The 15,527-nt window shown below is 38.5% G+C and overlaps 2 protein-coding genes across 6 annotated transcripts; one reads left to right on the plus strand and one right to left on the minus strand.

Moving 5' to 3' along the window:
* Positions 1-917: 917 nt before the first annotated feature.
* Positions 918-9,854, plus strand: mier1b (mesoderm induction early response 1b, transcriptional regulator). 5 transcript variants are annotated; one of them, XM_054624200.1, is made up of 13 exons: positions 918-999; positions 1,767-1,791; positions 3,142-3,290; positions 3,433-3,618; positions 3,747-3,876; positions 3,988-4,055; positions 4,526-4,598; positions 4,744-4,895; positions 5,466-5,547; positions 5,641-5,780; positions 6,104-6,231; positions 7,082-7,209; positions 7,900-9,854. In XM_054624200.1, exons 1-13 carry the CDS (start codon positions 991-993, stop codon positions 8,211-8,213), a joined length of 1,584 nt encoding a protein of 527 aa, XP_054480175.1. In that variant the 5' UTR covers positions 918-990; the 3' UTR covers positions 8,214-9,854. The 5 variants fall into 5 exon arrangements, with proteins under 5 accessions (XP_054480175.1, XP_054480178.1, XP_054480176.1 ...); XM_054624203.1 differs by having other exon boundaries at positions 6,185-6,231; XM_054624201.1 differs by having other exon boundaries at positions 5,686-5,780.
* Positions 9,855-9,929: 75 nt separating this feature from the next.
* On the minus strand, positions 9,930-13,812 carry LOC129112151 (UDP-N-acetylglucosamine/UDP-glucose/GDP-mannose transporter-like). Its single transcript, XM_054624206.1, has 13 exons — positions 13,565-13,812; positions 12,523-12,556; positions 12,347-12,433; positions 12,168-12,235; positions 11,998-12,069; positions 11,839-11,907; positions 11,636-11,738; positions 11,446-11,538; positions 11,218-11,285; positions 11,053-11,131; positions 10,879-10,961; positions 10,737-10,789; positions 9,930-10,620 (listed from the first exon to the last, which is right to left on the minus strand). The coding sequence occupies exons 1-13, from the start codon at positions 13,759-13,761 to the stop codon at positions 10,610-10,612; spliced, it is 1,017 nt and encodes a 338-aa protein (XP_054480181.1). The 5' UTR covers positions 13,762-13,812; the 3' UTR covers positions 9,930-10,609.
* Between the last annotated feature and the right edge of the window lie 1,715 nt (positions 13,813-15,527).

Genomic DNA, 15,527 nt, shown 5'->3' on the forward strand with positions numbered 1-15,527 from the left:
GAAGTCTTTCCGAATCCCAACTTGTTATGAATTTGACATTTTTTTTAATATATTTGACCTCTTCTTCGATCTTTTTGGGATTGTTTTTTCTTGATTTACCAGTAAAAGTTCTCTGGGTCAATACTCTAAATCCTTAGGATGGGAAGGCAACTTCTCTGAGGCAACTTAAAACCAAATATAAAGTGAACGTATTTTGTATGTATCTATGACTTTCTAATGATTTTTTAATCGAATCCGAAGTTGGGTTGGTGACTTCTTACTTTATGTTCACTACTGCTAAAGTATTCAAAAGTTTTGTTGTCACTTCCTATGTCCAGGCTGTAATGCTGAGAACATGTGCAACTTTGCAGGCTGCTGTATATATAAGAGGACCCAACAATGATGTGTATGAAAATGTAACATGTAATATATTCAAACATCTTACACATTATGAGACTTATAAACTGGACATGACAATTATGTAATGTTATTAATTACAAATATGGATTTCCCTAGTAAACTCCACCCCTGCTATGAAAATGGCATTTAATTGCATTTAATTAATTTAGAATGAGCCTACAGCTTTTTCAACACAGTTTACACAATTTAGACATATATGTAAAAAAAATATTGTTTTTAATACAGTACCAGTCAAAAGTTTGGACACACCTTCTCATTCAATGGTTTTTCTTTATTTGTATTTTTATTTTTTTCTAATATTGAAGACATCCAAACTATGAAGGAACACATATGGAAAACAATGTGGTAAACAAACAAATGCTCAACAAACCAGACTATGTTTTATATTTTACATTCTTCAAAGTAGTTGAATGATAACGTCTGTCCAAACTTTTGACTGGCACTGTACATATTATATAACATGAAGTACATAGTAATGATAACTGCATCGTCCATGCTTTGGAAGCATTATGTTCTTGATACTGCGGGTGGGCGGGGCTCTACATCCGGGAACTGGCGCAACCCCTGACGTGACCCTGCAGGATTGCAAACATGGCGGAGGTAAGAAAGTGAAATAAATATTGGGGGAAAATAAATTTATACTGCAAAATAGTTCGCTCAGTCCGACGTGTGCATCGTTTGCGTACTCTAGCTTTAACACACCAAATTAAGACTCGTTTGTGTGCGTTGCTAGATATTCGCCATTTCTTGACACTAGCATGTTTAGTAAACTTCGGGGTTAGCTAACGCTAGCTGCGCCCCGACGGACGGTAGCTGCGGCGTTAGCGAGGCTACTTCGCGGTTTTGTTTAACAATACAACAACTCTCCATTGTGACGTTTTACATCGGTCACGTAGCGGTGGTTGCGTGGTTGGAGCAGGTGTGTGTGTTGTTTATCGATTGTTCTTCGCAGGCAGGTCACACCGAGGCTCAACTTGGACGCGTTAGCTGGATGTGTGTAACGGAGATGTAGCTTCATGTGTGTGTGTGTGTGTTAGCCGGTTGAGTGAATCAACACAGGAAGCTCTCGCCTGTTGAGGCTACTGTTAACTGTGCTTGTATCCAGGCGGGTAACTCGCAGCACCTCTGGGATTATTGAGATGCTACATATGTTTCCCACACAGGAAGTGGTGACAGTCCTCTTTGTTTCTCCTCATGTCAGCTTCTGGGGCAGGAGCGCGCTTTTTCCGCCCCCCCCTCCACTCTCCTCTCTGCCTGAGTTAGTTAATGCAGCGGCTAAGCCTTTTCTACATGTACATCTGATGAGGGATTTGTGTCTGAGGCTGTTCTTTAACTTTATTTGTGTGTTGTTTTTTTTCGTTTTACAGCCCTCCCTCGGGAATTCGAGCCCAGGTACTTGAAGCAGGAGTTGTGTTGTTGTTTGGCTGCATGGAAAAAAGTTTGTGGCAAATGTTCAAACTTACATTTAGTTCAACACATTCAAATTTGGCCAAAATGAAAGAACCTTGAACCAAAATCCAAAACACAGGATTGGAGCCTGTTATTATTTCCTCATTGATTGGATAATAATAATAATATAAAATGATTTATTTGTTATTAATTTATTATCAACGACAATCACAACAAATATAAATGATACTAGTTAACTATTTGTTATGTGTTTTCTGAGTTGTTTACACCTGTAATGTTTGTAAACAACGGTAAAACATGTTTAATTTACCATATTTTGCGGCTTCAAATTTATCCCATATGAATTTATCTATTCAGGCTGTGGCGATACAATTACAGTACCAGTCAAAAGTTTGGACACACCTTCTCATTCAACTACTTTAAAACATATTCTGGTTTGTTGAGCATTTGTTTGTTTACCACATCATTCCATATGTGTTCCTTCATAGTTTGGATGTCTTCAATATTAATCTACAATGTAGAAAAAAATAAAGAAAAACCATTGAATGACAAGGTGTGTCCAAACTTTTGACTGGTACTGTATATCTACCATCAGAGATTTCGTCATCGTGTTTATACTCTGATATTAGTCATTTTACAATTTCTGGCTGTATTAAAGGGACAGTGCCTCCCAAAATCCAAAATACATATTTGTCCTCTTACCTGAAGTGGGGTTTATCAATCAAGATTGTTTTAGTGTGAGTTGCCTATAGTTTTGGAGATATCTGCCGTGGAGAAGTCTTCTTCAGATGTGTCTCTACGGCCGTAACTCCAAAAACAACCAACACCAAATCAATCAAGATTGATAAATATGTCTTTTTGATTTTGTGGTGAAATGTCCTTTTAAGTTATTGTGGGAAATGCTGTAAATCAATGAATATGAAATCTTTTAGTTAATGTTAGATTTTTAGGATTTTTTTCGTCGGTGTGTAAAACTACTTATTACTAATTATTAATGGCACTTGCCAAAATAGGTGTAACCATCTGGGTATTTCATTTAAAATATTTTTGATTTCTCAGCTCTGTGAAACATTAGGCTACTGGAGTAAATAAGTAAACAAGGTTTATATCATTAAATATATTAATATTGCCGATATATAATTACATATACAGGATTAGAAAATTGGATCCATCTTGCCACCACTATACCTGAATATATCTGTAAACTACATCTATTTTCAAACAAGAAATACTAGCTTTACCTTTATTGATTTGTTCATAATTTCCTTAGGTAAATGTTTCATTCAGTCAGATTTTGCAAAAACGCTTTTGTTTTTTGGATCACTTTTCTAGGAGGCTCAGCAGTTTCCGTTGACCATGATTTCGACCCATCAGCAGACATGCTTGTCCACGACTTTGATGATGAACGCACCCTGGAGGAAGAAGAAATGTTGGAGGCATCAGATGAGACCAACGCCAACGAGATTGAAGATCTTGCACGGGTGAGCTTCAGGCTAAGATCATATTTGGTTTTGTCTGTTATAGAAATGCTGTGTAGCTCAGCTTATCAATCAATGTGGGAATAAGATTGTCAGTTTATTTTATTTTACAGTTTAGAAAACATTGTCGCTTTTCTTTCAACAGGAGGGAGAGATGCCCATTCATGAGCTGCTGAGTTTGTATGGTTATGGGGGCGGTTCACCAGCAGATGACGATGAAGAGGAGGAGGAAGAACCCGAGGAAGAAGACGAGGATGAGGACGAGGATGAGGAAGAGGACCTCGACAATGATGAAAGCAGTAGAAGCACTGGCGAGTTAAAAAGAAATGAGGTACGTCCATGTTTCTTGAGTCTCTTGAAAGTGATGTGGTTTCCAAAAACTTAATGTATCTTGTTGTGTTGACTGTTTGTAATTTCAGCATTGTTTGCAACTTTTTGTGTATGCTTGTGTGTTTTCAGATTGAGGGTGTTAAGATCTCATCAGTACAGGGGGACGAGGCCCAGGCATCCTCTGAGGTCCGAACACGCTCAGTCAGGTCACTTGGCACAGCAGAACTCATTCGCCCCCAGAAACTCAAGTACTTTGAAAGTATGACCCATCTTACCTTATTGTCTTTCTCCTCTTTCTTCTTGTGGCAAATAAATGCAGATTGTTTTTTTATTTTCAGCTGGTTAAATGGATATGACATTGTATTTTAAGGTAATAATGATGCAGAGGAGGAGTCAGATGAAGATGAGGACTATGTTCCATCTGAAGACTGGAAAAAGGTGTGTAGGAACTTTATTTATCAGAGTATCAGACATTTGTACTTCTAGATTGGAGCTTTATTCATACTACACTGACAAAAACATTCGTCAGAACAAGAACGGCATTGATTCTTTTAAATGCCAAATGCCTTTTATCAGATGAATTTGTGTACAGACTTCCACCTATTCACGTCAGTGCAGTGTCACTTCACGTTCGTCTAATCCTTTTGAATTTTTAAATATAAACGGCTATCACATTTGGCTGTCACTATGATGGATAAAAAAAAAAAGGGAAAGGGAAGTGTTCAAGGGAACACTACAAAATATTTACAATGTAAGAATATTCACAAAAATGTTCTTAAAATATAAGCAGAAATTAAGTTAAGTTTAATGCTTTAAGGGAAATAATCACAGTTGAAAGTGTAAACCGATTTCATATTTGTAATACATTAGGAATCAGCCATTCTAAATTATGTGTTTATTCCAAACAGGAAATCATGGTGGGTTCAATGTATCAGGCAGAAACTCCTGTTGGCCTGTGTAAATATAAAGAAAATGAAAAAGGTAAGCTGGATGTTTGTTGTGTCTCACTGCCAAAATCTGCATATTTAAGCTGCAACACTCATGGTCCTTTCTGGGTCTAAATGAACTAAAGTTGGTACAAAAGGTTGACATGGCATCGCCTGTTTTCCATAAATTTGTTCTGCAGTTTATGAAAATGACGACCAGTTGTTGTGGAACCCCGAGTGCCTTCCTGAAGGCAAAGTGGTGGAGTTCTTGACGGAGGCATCGAGGCGGACGGGAGAAGAGAAGGGAGTGGATGCAATCCCAGAGGGATCCCATATCAAAGACAATGAACAGGTGACGGCAAAATATCTGTAGCTTTTGCTGGAGGTTAAGGTTGGACAATATTCTTCTTACTGTGAACAAACCCCATGACAAGACCAAAACCAGATCAGTCAATTGTTTCTGTTGTTTGTGTAGCTAAATCCTGATGAATCTCATATCTCTGTACTATAGAGCTCCAAAAACTGTTGTAAAACACGCTATTGAGCCACGCTGTTGCACTGCGTTTTGTGTTCCTTCACTGAGGCCACCGTTGCTTTACACCAAGACCTTAGTACCCAGCTGTTCTAGTTAATTACTGAGCCTCTGATGAAACGATATATTTTCTAACTTTGGACGATTTGTATCTTGAGTTGAAAGGAAAGGGCTTGGGGTTGAGTGCTACAGACAGGGTTGGGAAGTCAGACAGTTAGTAGAGATGAACCAACACGTTTTTTTTGGTCTCATTATGAGTTTGTTGACAATAAGAAAAATGTCAAACAACGCCAGCATTATGCTTTAAATCAAATGACTCATGCTGTATGAAGTGTTAAAGGCTCTTCACATGGTTATTGATAACATGTTTGATCCTTTGTTTCCCTTCAGGCATTGTATGAACTAGTGAAGTGTGACTTTGACACAGAGGAAGCTTTAAGACGACTGAGGTTTAATGTAAAAGCAGCCAGAGGTAAGTACACAATCAAGCATGCATTGACCCTCAGTTTCCTCTGCTGCAGAATGTTTGGGCTAACATGATGTTCTGTACTTGGATCATCTTAAGGACACCTTGCAGATGCACCATTAACACGTATTCTCTCTGCAACAGAGGAGCTATCTGTCTGGACTGAAGAGGAATGTAGAAATTTTGAACAAGGACTAAAAGCTTATGGGAAAGATTTTCATTTAATACAGGCCAACAAGGTAAGAGAAGCGTTTAAAAGCCACATAAATGAACTGTTTCTGATAAATATGTCATGAGTATATATTGTAAAATAATCATCACGACATTCATTTTAAATGTATGTCAATGTGTTTGCTGTGGTTGTGTGATGCTCAGGATTGGAATCAACCTTGTTGCATTTCGAGACAAATCAAATTTATTTTCTTTTACAGTGTTTTATTCAATTTAATGTCAGAGTCCCAACAATAATTTGATTTGTCTCTTATTTGATATTGTACTGAATCTTTCTCTTCAGACGATGGTAATAATGGTTATTTCATGTCTGCTGAATTAAATCTTTCAGGTGAGAACTAGGTCTGTAGGAGAATGTGTGGCCTTTTATTACATGTGGAAGAAGTCTGAGCGTTATGATTTCTTTGCACAGCAAACCAGACTTGGGAAAAGGAAATACAACCTTCACCCTGGTGTCACGTAAGTTTAAAAAAATAATAATATATATATATGTGTGTACACAGTTTTGTGTAAATTATTTATGGAAGAAATGTTATTCCTGTTTCATGTTGATGTGTTTGGTCATGTTGGTTGTATTAATATTCCAGCAGATGTTTAGTGATTCAAAACAACATTACAAACATCAAACTTAAAAAGTAAAAAGATTCCCAATTCAGCAGCTGGTTGGTCCTTTTTTGCAGACTTGAATAATACTTTAAGATTTGTTCAAACACGTATAACTTAAATTAATAAAATGAGGTAAGTTTCCCTTAAAAAATATATATATATATATTTAAATATACATCAGTTCTTATTTTGTTAGAAAATACTCCAGTAAGCCGCTAAAATATATTTCTATTTTTACGCAAGCTATCACCAGTAGTCTGATGTGCTCTACAAAGGCAAACCTGAGCACTTGGAAGTCGGGACCTGATACATTTCCAGTTTATGTAACATTTTGATTAATTAGTAAAGATCATATATTTGTTTCTTTGACACTTTATGGGTGTAATATAACATTAATGCACAGCCAGGATCAAGCATTAAATAAAATAATTTGTGTTCTTCCAGCATAAGGAATGTAATAGCAGCAGTGAAGCCACAATTTAATAAAAAGTTAAGCTATCAAGGCTGAGACTAACCTGAGACTAACCTAGTCACGCAGTTCAAGAGCTAACTGTTTGATTGGCTACATGTGTTTTGCAACAAACACTACAGCTGTAGGTTTAGACCTTAACGCACCAGCAGATTGTTATGGTTACGTTTTTTAAAAACCATATGAGGCATGGTGGTTGTTTGTAACGTCTTGTGTGCTGCTTTGTGTCTCCAGAGACTACATGGACAGATTACTGGACGAAACAGAGAGCGCTACGTCCAGCAGGGCGGCGTCTCCACCTCCCACCACCTCCAGCAGCAGCGCCAGCCACTCGGAGAGAGAAGACGGCAGCAGTCAGAACGGTGAGCCGATGAATACAAAGAACTGATATGAGTGCGCACACACAAATAGTTTTAAATTGTATAATCTAAACCAAGACCTTAAGTAAAATGTTTTCAGTTTTAAATGTCCTAGCGATACACGTCAAGCCGTGCAGACTTCTGTTTTAGATTTCTTGTAGGTCATTTTGAGGAATTAAACATTATGTCTGAAAAAGTTGCCCGGATCACCCAAACGTATGCTGACATGGAAATGTATCTACTATTAACAAATTACATTTGGAAATACTAGCAACAATATATATCTTTCCATAAACTGTGTCCTTGTTACTGGTGATATCCCATGTTGGCACCTTTTGTGGGCTGTTTATATGTGTAAGTAGAACACTGAACAATGTAGTAATTGGTAATTTTTTATGCTTTTCATGCTAAATGATCTATTTCCAAGAAATTTAATAACTTATCTCTGGCAAACAGAAGATTCAAAGTGGTCGCTGTTGTGTGATTCTTTATGGAGATTAAATCAACATTTTTGAGTGTTATTCGACCAAGGATGTCTTTGGTGGAAGACTGCCCTAATCACATTCACCTCTACTGTATTCAGATGGAGGATGAAATCTGAGAAACTAATATCTAAAAACCTGGTAAAAGTAAATCTTTGGGTGATCCGACATTTAAAGTCTCAAACCACTCACTTTTCACTTTTCTTGCCAGGTATCTTAAGCCACGCTTCAAGTCACCCATCGGATGGCGCTCAGTTGCCCCCAACAAATCAAGTCAAACCTGAGTCCGTTCAGTCCAACGGCCCCTCCCATCCGTCAGTGGAAGCTCCCGCTCCCATTTCAGACAACTCCAACGGCTGCAGCCAACCCAGCGCACCCAGCCACGACCAAAACGGTTCTCTGGAGCCTTCGCTGGACCACAGAGACACGGAAACAGCACACGAAAGGCCGGCCAAGAGATGCAGGACGGAGGCAGAGCCTTTGGGCCAAAGTGAGGTGGAACCATCCAGAACACAGGAGGACTGAAGGAGTTCAGTGATGTAGACTAATAGACGCTAAATCACGGGGGAAATTGTCCCTACTTCCCCCAGAGGAAAGGGGTGGAGAAGATGAGGAAAGATGACCCCGCTTGGCCCGTGAGCGCAGTATCTCCTGAGAGCAAAGACTCACTGTTTGACAAGGTCAAAGGTCACTGAAAATCACAGCTTGAACTACACAGACAACCAAACTGTAGCTGGTCCTCTAGGAGGGGGGGAGGGTGGTCTCCCCGTCCCTCCAACCCCATCCATGAACTGACGGCCCGCAGAGCTCTTCCCAAAGTCCCACAGCTCCGTCTTCTCCTACTAAACATCTTCTTCTACCCATCGTCTGTAATCACTTTTTTGGAGACTGACTGACAAAATTATGCCAAGAATTTCCTTTTTTCTATTTGTACTCATAGAAAATAAATCACCTGTGATATTTTTTTACACAAGAGATATTTATATTTTTAAACAGAAGAAAGCTATGATAAGTAACTGCTGTTCAAGCGATTTGAGGACATACATTTGATGAAACGGGGAGGGGGGGGACAGACAGGTTTTAAACAATTACATGCTTAAATTGTGAAAAAGAGGCAAAGTAGGCAAACACAAGATGAGTGAGGCCGGTGTTGTCGCGGCTCTTTTTTAGTTGCACTTTGATTGTATGTTTCTGATCTTTATTGATGAGGAGTGGTGTTGAAAACCCAGCAGAATTACATTTTAACTCCTCCTCTTAACCCGCTCCAGCCTCTACCACGACTCTTTGTTTGATTCTGATAAATAAACCAATGGGTTCGTCCCCCCGCAGGTTTGTTTGTGTAAAGCAGCTGACATCAGTGATGTCCTGTATAATAACTCATCATGTAGGAGATCGCTGTATTTTTGGATTTTCATAGTCGGTGCTTTGCTCAACGCTTTGTTTTTACTAGACAGAATGTCCGTGATTTTTAATGTAAAGTTTGTATAGATTTCTTACCTTGAGCAGTTGGTACATTTTTTTCTATAACTGTCTGTTCATCTCTGTATGTTCAGGTCTTCCTCGTAGGCTGCTGTGCTTTTTTGTTGAGAAATATTTCGCCTGTGTTGATCTGAGACGGATGTAATAATAAAAAAAAGTAGCCATTCCTCTTTCCCTCTCTGTTCGGCAGCACTTCCCATTCCTGTGTGACCTTGCACAATCTGAAATGTTTGTTGCAGATAGCATCATCTTTTGTGCAAAGACAAAAAGCGCCACATGGTGGTTGAGTGTGCTGCTTGCCTTTGGTTTAAAGCCCTCTGCTTACTCAAAGTGCTTAGTTTCAACCAATATTTCCTGTCTTTCCTCAGCAAGTGGATTTTTCCAGCAGTGAAACAGACCGGGTCGACATGAGCATGTGACCTGGGAGACCTTCATTTGTTTTGGTACAGTAGCTGTTCAGCTTGATGCTTCCGTGTTTTACTTTGTATTTCAGCTTTGAACTTACATTCACAAATTAAGATAAGTTTGTCTCAATATTGTTGATCCATGTAGTCTTTTCTTTCCCTTCGTTGACAATAATGTCTTTTTATTTTTTTTTTTTCTGTAAATGACATGAATAAAAGTGTATTCCAAGACTGGCTATGAATGGAATAACATTGGCTATATTTAATAAATGTATTAATGAGTCTTAAGTTGTTGTATTGTGAGTTTTCAAACTGTGCACACTTGATTACAACAAATAAACAACACTTTATTTGATTCACAGATAGGGTAACATTTTCTTTTATTCCTTTTTTTTTTTTAAAAATCCAATACTCAAATGCCACATATATGTTAAAAGATGTAGTGGCCTTGATCAAAAAACACTTCCTAATGTGACTACACTAAGTAATACGGGACGAAATCATTGGGTGCAAAAATCTGTAATGAAGTTCAAATGTTTACGCTTCTAAGATGTCAATATGGGTTTATTTTCAACATTGTTTTGTCCCAGCAAAGAAGGCTTTAAGTTAGGAAGATAACCACTTTCAGCTAAACCTTGAGTCTGCTGTAGGAATGTGTTTTTATTCTCTGAAATTATAAATTAAAAGCCAATGAGGAGAAATTGGAATGATTAGGGTGATCAATAATTGAGTATTGTATTAAAATAGAATTACAAAAAATTATGATCTTTCTTTTAATTCTGTTTTGTAAAATATAAAATGCTTATGCCTTTGTATTAAATCAGTGAAATATCATTATAAAAAAATTAAGGCACTTTGTCGTAATTAAAGATATAAAAAATGTAAAATATAACTTTGCTTGATGGCAGCAAAAACATTTGCTGACAAAACACAATAAATGTTTGTAAAACATTATGACAGCTTTGAAAAATAGACAGTCAACATGAGATGTGTTGTGGACGTTCACAGATCTTCGCTGTCGGGTCGGGATTCCGTGGTTTACGTCTTTTCTGTTAAATTCAATACAACTACAATAAACCTGCAGCAAGTTCAATTTGTGCATACATTGAAGTATTTTTTTTTAAACTTAGGGAAGTTTGATGCACATTATTTGAGGTGCTCTTACTTGTGTGCTCCTGTGTGAAGGTGATGTAGGAGTACACCAGGCTGCCTGCAATGCTGTGGGACACAGAGGAGCCAAAAATCACTCACTGGACTGAAAAAAAACACAAACTCCACATCAGCACAGTTTAAAACGTGTGTCCTACCTGATGTTTAGACCTATAAAGTTAGTCCAGCTGAATATGTAGTCTCCTCCAAACACCATTCCAATGTAGGTCACAAGGATATTCTGCAGGAGTCACAGACAGAGTCACTGCACACATCTACATTCATAAATGTTAACTGCCCACAGAGAGCAGGTCCAGCGTGTTATGACGCACCTTAATACAGCCAACGATGGAGGTGGTGAGGGCTGAGTTGTACTGCGTGCACAGCATGATGGAGTACATTAAAATAAAGCTGCACAACACATTGAAGAGGAATTAGATAAGAGCAGCACTGTGGGATATTATCTAGTAATAACAAAAGATGGATCTGGAGTTTACCCCATGACACAGGAGAGCACAAACTGCACCACAAACAGCCGATCGGACCATCCATTATACTCCAACCCCTGTGCTCAAACACACACAGACAGAGGGGATTCAAAACTCAAGTTGTTGGACACTAAATCATAAATATATTAACATTGCAAAATGTCCCCGCTGCGGGACTAATAAAGGATTATCTTATTAAGATGGATATATGTGTGTTAAAAAAAAAGCAGTCCTTACCACTTCCAAGTCCCCTGAGTAGTAAGCGTATGCCGTAGTGGGGATTATCATGATTAAAGCATTGTAGTAGAGAAGCCCGTATTTGCCCAGCTCCTGTCAGAACAGCAGTATACGGAACAGTCCTTTAAGAAACAATGCAGCAAAGAAGCCTCACACACAGTGAGGCAGTATGATTAGCAGCTCCGCTCACCTTGGAGTCAAGTTTCTGCTTCACATACGCCCCACTGGCCGCCGTCAGGACATTGTTCATCATTATGCAGACGTATCCTTCAAGGTCGAAGGCTAAATCAGCGCTGCGAAACACAAAACGAATGTCAACGAACGAGACACACGTCACATGACGTGAACCGGATGATGTGCGTATAAAGATGTACTTGTGTGTGGCCGTCTCACCTGGCAGCAACAAAAGCACCAAAGATCATGGTAAACACTGTGAACTTAATCGACGTGGAGAAAGTCTTCCTGTGAGGAGATGAAACGGGTCGCAGTGATTTAAATCATTTATCTGCAGGTGCAAGAGCGTTCTTGTTAAACGGTGTTGACTAAACTTACTTCAGCAAGAGTCCCTCAAACACCATCGTGAGACAAATGCTGAACCTCCTCAAAACAGTGAACATGGGCAAACTAGGAAAAAAGGAAAACGTGGTGTATTTTGCTGTTTTATATGAAGGAAATTACGTTTAAAGTCATATAACAATATGCTGATGAAAAGAAGCTCTAACTTGAGTCGCTGTGTCCCAAACAACCCTGTTATTTGATTCCCGACATAGAGAAGAGGCAGTGGAAACATCTGGAAAAAACACATGAAATATTAAAGGCATTATTTTTGATCTTTAATACGAGGTTTGTCTTACTATCATGTGTTTTAATTCCAAGTGAGAGAACTACCTCAAGGTCTCACCTTGCGTGGAATACTCAAATCCAAATCTGGAAATGAGATTACACCCAACATCTTCCCAGTCCTCAGAACTACAATGGTAGCCAACATCTGCAGAGTTGTTGAAGCAAGGAGACAATGTTTCAGGCTCCGTGTGGGTGATCAGAAAGTATCTGGGACTAAACTTAAGACAAACTTACTTGGCCGATTCCAACACATGTTGACGATGGAAATCTGCAAAACACGTAGACAACGGTATGAATGAGGTAAAAGACTCAAAAATGCTAATACAACTGTTTATTAGGCTAAAAGAAATGCTAGGTAGGTGGAATGAATGGAACCTTGTTGAGCTACATGTTGGACCTGATGGGATGCTACTTTGGATTTCCTTGATTTTGCTGGGCCGTTAAGATAAGTCTTATTCACTATTTACCCCCAAAACCTAAAGAGCACAATTTTTAAAAAACCCAAACAAGCATATAAAAATAAATGCATTGTTATATAGTAAATTCAATTATCCAATGTTATATAATAAATTAGAATTAGCTCCACTTAGACCACATTAAAATGCTGCTTACTCATTGTAATAGAGCAACAGTTTCACAGTCATAAAGTCAGTGAATTAACCACAGTGAACTACTGATGATAACAGATCATGTATGAACCCTGACTATTTTGAAAGGTGAGGGGGATTTTTAATCGCATATGAATTCAACTTAAAATATGTAAGAGGTCACATTTTATTTCTGTGGACATAAAATGCTTTAAGAAATGTTTTTGCTTGGAAAAAAAAGCATTTGCTTCATAAAATTCCCAATGAAAGAGTTTCACTTTAGGAGTGTGTGTCTATAATTCATAATCTGAACAATTCTTCATTGTTAAGAGCAAAAAAAAAAGTGCTGAATATGTAATTGAAAAGACAGAAATACATAAAACATTATTTTTTATGATTTTCCCCCAATACTTAAATAAAACTAATAGGTTGGTTGGTGGCTAGTCCAAACTTCCAGGTGTGTTGGAGGGACATGTGGTCTAAATATTCAGTAGTGACCAAACTGTCTGCCTAAAACAGACAGAAGACAAGTATCCTCTTAATATAAACATAATGTAGAACTGGCCAGAGTTAGACTCCATACTTGATATCCCCATCGTTTAACCTGTTGTTGTTGTTGTTGTTGTTGCTCATATGCAGGAGGTCAAATGTCCTTCCTGTACGGGTTTCTTGTACTTTGCACCTTTTACCTGTAGCTGGTGAGGACGCTCTTGTTGACCACAACGATGAGGAAGGAGCTGACTCCGTAAAACGCCGCTGCCAGCAGCTTGAGATGAACCGTGGAGCCGTCCCCGGATGAGGCTCCTGTGGCTCTGTCTGATGCTTCCTCAAGCGGCACCGTTCTGTCGCCGAGCTCCGGCGTCCGACGTCTGTGGAGCTCTGCCATGTTTCAAACGGAATGAGAGTACGAGCTCTTCTGCACATGCGCAGAACAGTCTAACCGAAGTGACGCGTAACGCTGTAGGGCGACGACGGGAAACGGAAAGAAGTGAATTATCTTGATTCGACAACATACTTTGAACATTGAGGAGAATGGCACTCTGTTGCCATGGTAACCCCTCACACGACAGCTGACGTTTAGGAATACTGGTCATCTATTTTACATTGTTCTTTGTATAGTATTATTTTATTATGTTTGCTGCTCCCAGTCGACCACATGACACTAAAAACCTCTGCAATACAAATACACTGTGCAATACAATAGTTATAATAGTTTCTGTCTGTATATATAATATTTCAGTTACTGTGGATTCTTTACTGTTTTTTATTGCTTACTTATTTTTGATCGTTTTTTGTTTTTTTTACTATCCTCTATGCTGCTGTAATCCTGTAAATTTCCCCGCTGCGGGACTAATAAAGGATTATTTTATCAAAAGGATCTATTCTGTCACACATTATCATCTAAAACCAATATTAAGTTATATTTACAGATAATACACATTATACACGACTTTGTGTCCGTTTAATACTCGTTACAGCTCCTTAAAATGAACGTTAGTGACTCTAAAAGCGCCATATAGCATAAATGCCACCCTCAAAGTTATGCTCAGTTATGGTTCAAACTTTTTAGAGGCATTGACTCAACTTTATTGTCATCTTGGAGGCTGTAGTTTGTGGAGCTTTTGAGTTTAAGTAATTATATCCAACTAATTCAAGGTGGTCTAAATATGTCCTGCTAGTTTTAAAGGTAACATTACCTCAAATTTCTCTTGTTTACGTCTCCATCAAGTTTATATGGTTTTACAAAGGAAAAGCCTCAATATAGATCGCCACAGCTTCCTTATGCTTTAAGCAATGAAGAATCCACAGCACATTTGTTAACACCTTTAAAATCACAGTATTGATTTTTAAACAACCCAACAGCAATTGGCAGAATACATGTAACACCTCTAAAGCAATTTATTAGAACAGGGATGTTTGCAGAAAAACGTTTTACCGTCATGTGGCTCAAACAGTCCTACAAGAAAAGTGCTCCAGCCGTCTGTATCAGTGCATCGCCAGCAAGTATTCGCAGAACAGCATGTATAGCTTTAAAATTCACCCCATCATGTTCATAACCCCCCCAACCTCCCCACCCAAACCCAATGTAAAATATACCCGCTTCAATAAAAGAAAATGCTCACTGGAAATGCTGACACAGGTGGCTAGAAGAACCATAAGCTTACATTACATTCTGTAGCTTGTGATTGTTGACAATGACAGCCAACATTTCTTTCAGACAAATTATGCACTGGTGCTGCTGCACTGATAAAATTTAAATAAAAAAAAAAAACAAATAAGGTTTACAGAAGGGGGTGGGGAACAATCTTTAGAGGACTAGTGCCGATAAAACCAAGTGCTTCGAGAAAGACAAAGATACTCTAAGGGCAAGATATGTCCACAGTCTTATGCATCATTCTCAATTAGATTTCAACAATCACTTCTCAACAGACAGTATAAACTACTTCAGGTGAGAACTTGTCTTCTATTTTGAGAGTGGCAAGGTCAGAAGAGAGGAATACTTAAATTCTAAGTAACTAGCTGTCAAATTCACACAGTGCGTCTCACACTTTGCTGCGCACACAACCCATTCACACACACACACACACACACACACACACACACACACACACACACACACACACACACACACACACACACACACACACACAC

The sequence above is a fragment of the Anoplopoma fimbria genome, chromosome 3 (assembly GCF_027596085.1).
Source record: "Anoplopoma fimbria isolate UVic2021 breed Golden Eagle Sablefish chromosome 3, Afim_UVic_2022, whole genome shotgun sequence".
Lineage (NCBI taxonomy): Eukaryota > Metazoa > Chordata > Actinopteri > Perciformes > Anoplopomatidae > Anoplopoma > Anoplopoma fimbria.

What these genes read in the sequence shown, in the direction of transcription:
- mier1b (XM_054624200.1), top strand. An exon ending in ATTTAATACAGGCCAACAAG is followed by an intron (nt 5,781 to 6,103) that starts GTAAGAGAAGCG and finishes TAAATCTTTCAG; the next exon opens with GTGAGAACTAGGTCTGTAGG. An exon ending in AGACGGCAGCAGTCAGAACG is followed by an intron (nt 7,210 to 7,899) that starts GTGAGCCGATGA and finishes TTTTCTTGCCAG; the next exon opens with GTATCTTAAGCCACGCTTCA.
- LOC129112151 (XM_054624206.1), bottom strand. Translation starts at nt 13,761, where the DNA reads ATGGCAGAGCTCCACAGACGTCGGACGCCGGAGCTCGGCGACAGAACG. An exon ending in ATTTGAGTATTCCACGCAAG is followed by an intron (nt 12,236 to 12,346) that starts GTGAGACCTTGA and finishes TGTTTTTTCCAG; the next exon opens with ATGTTTCCACTGCCTCTTCT. An exon ending in TTTATAGGTCTAAACATCAG is followed by an intron (nt 10,790 to 10,878) that starts GTAGGACACACG and finishes TGTGTCCCACAG; the next exon opens with CATTGCAGGCAGCCTGGTGT.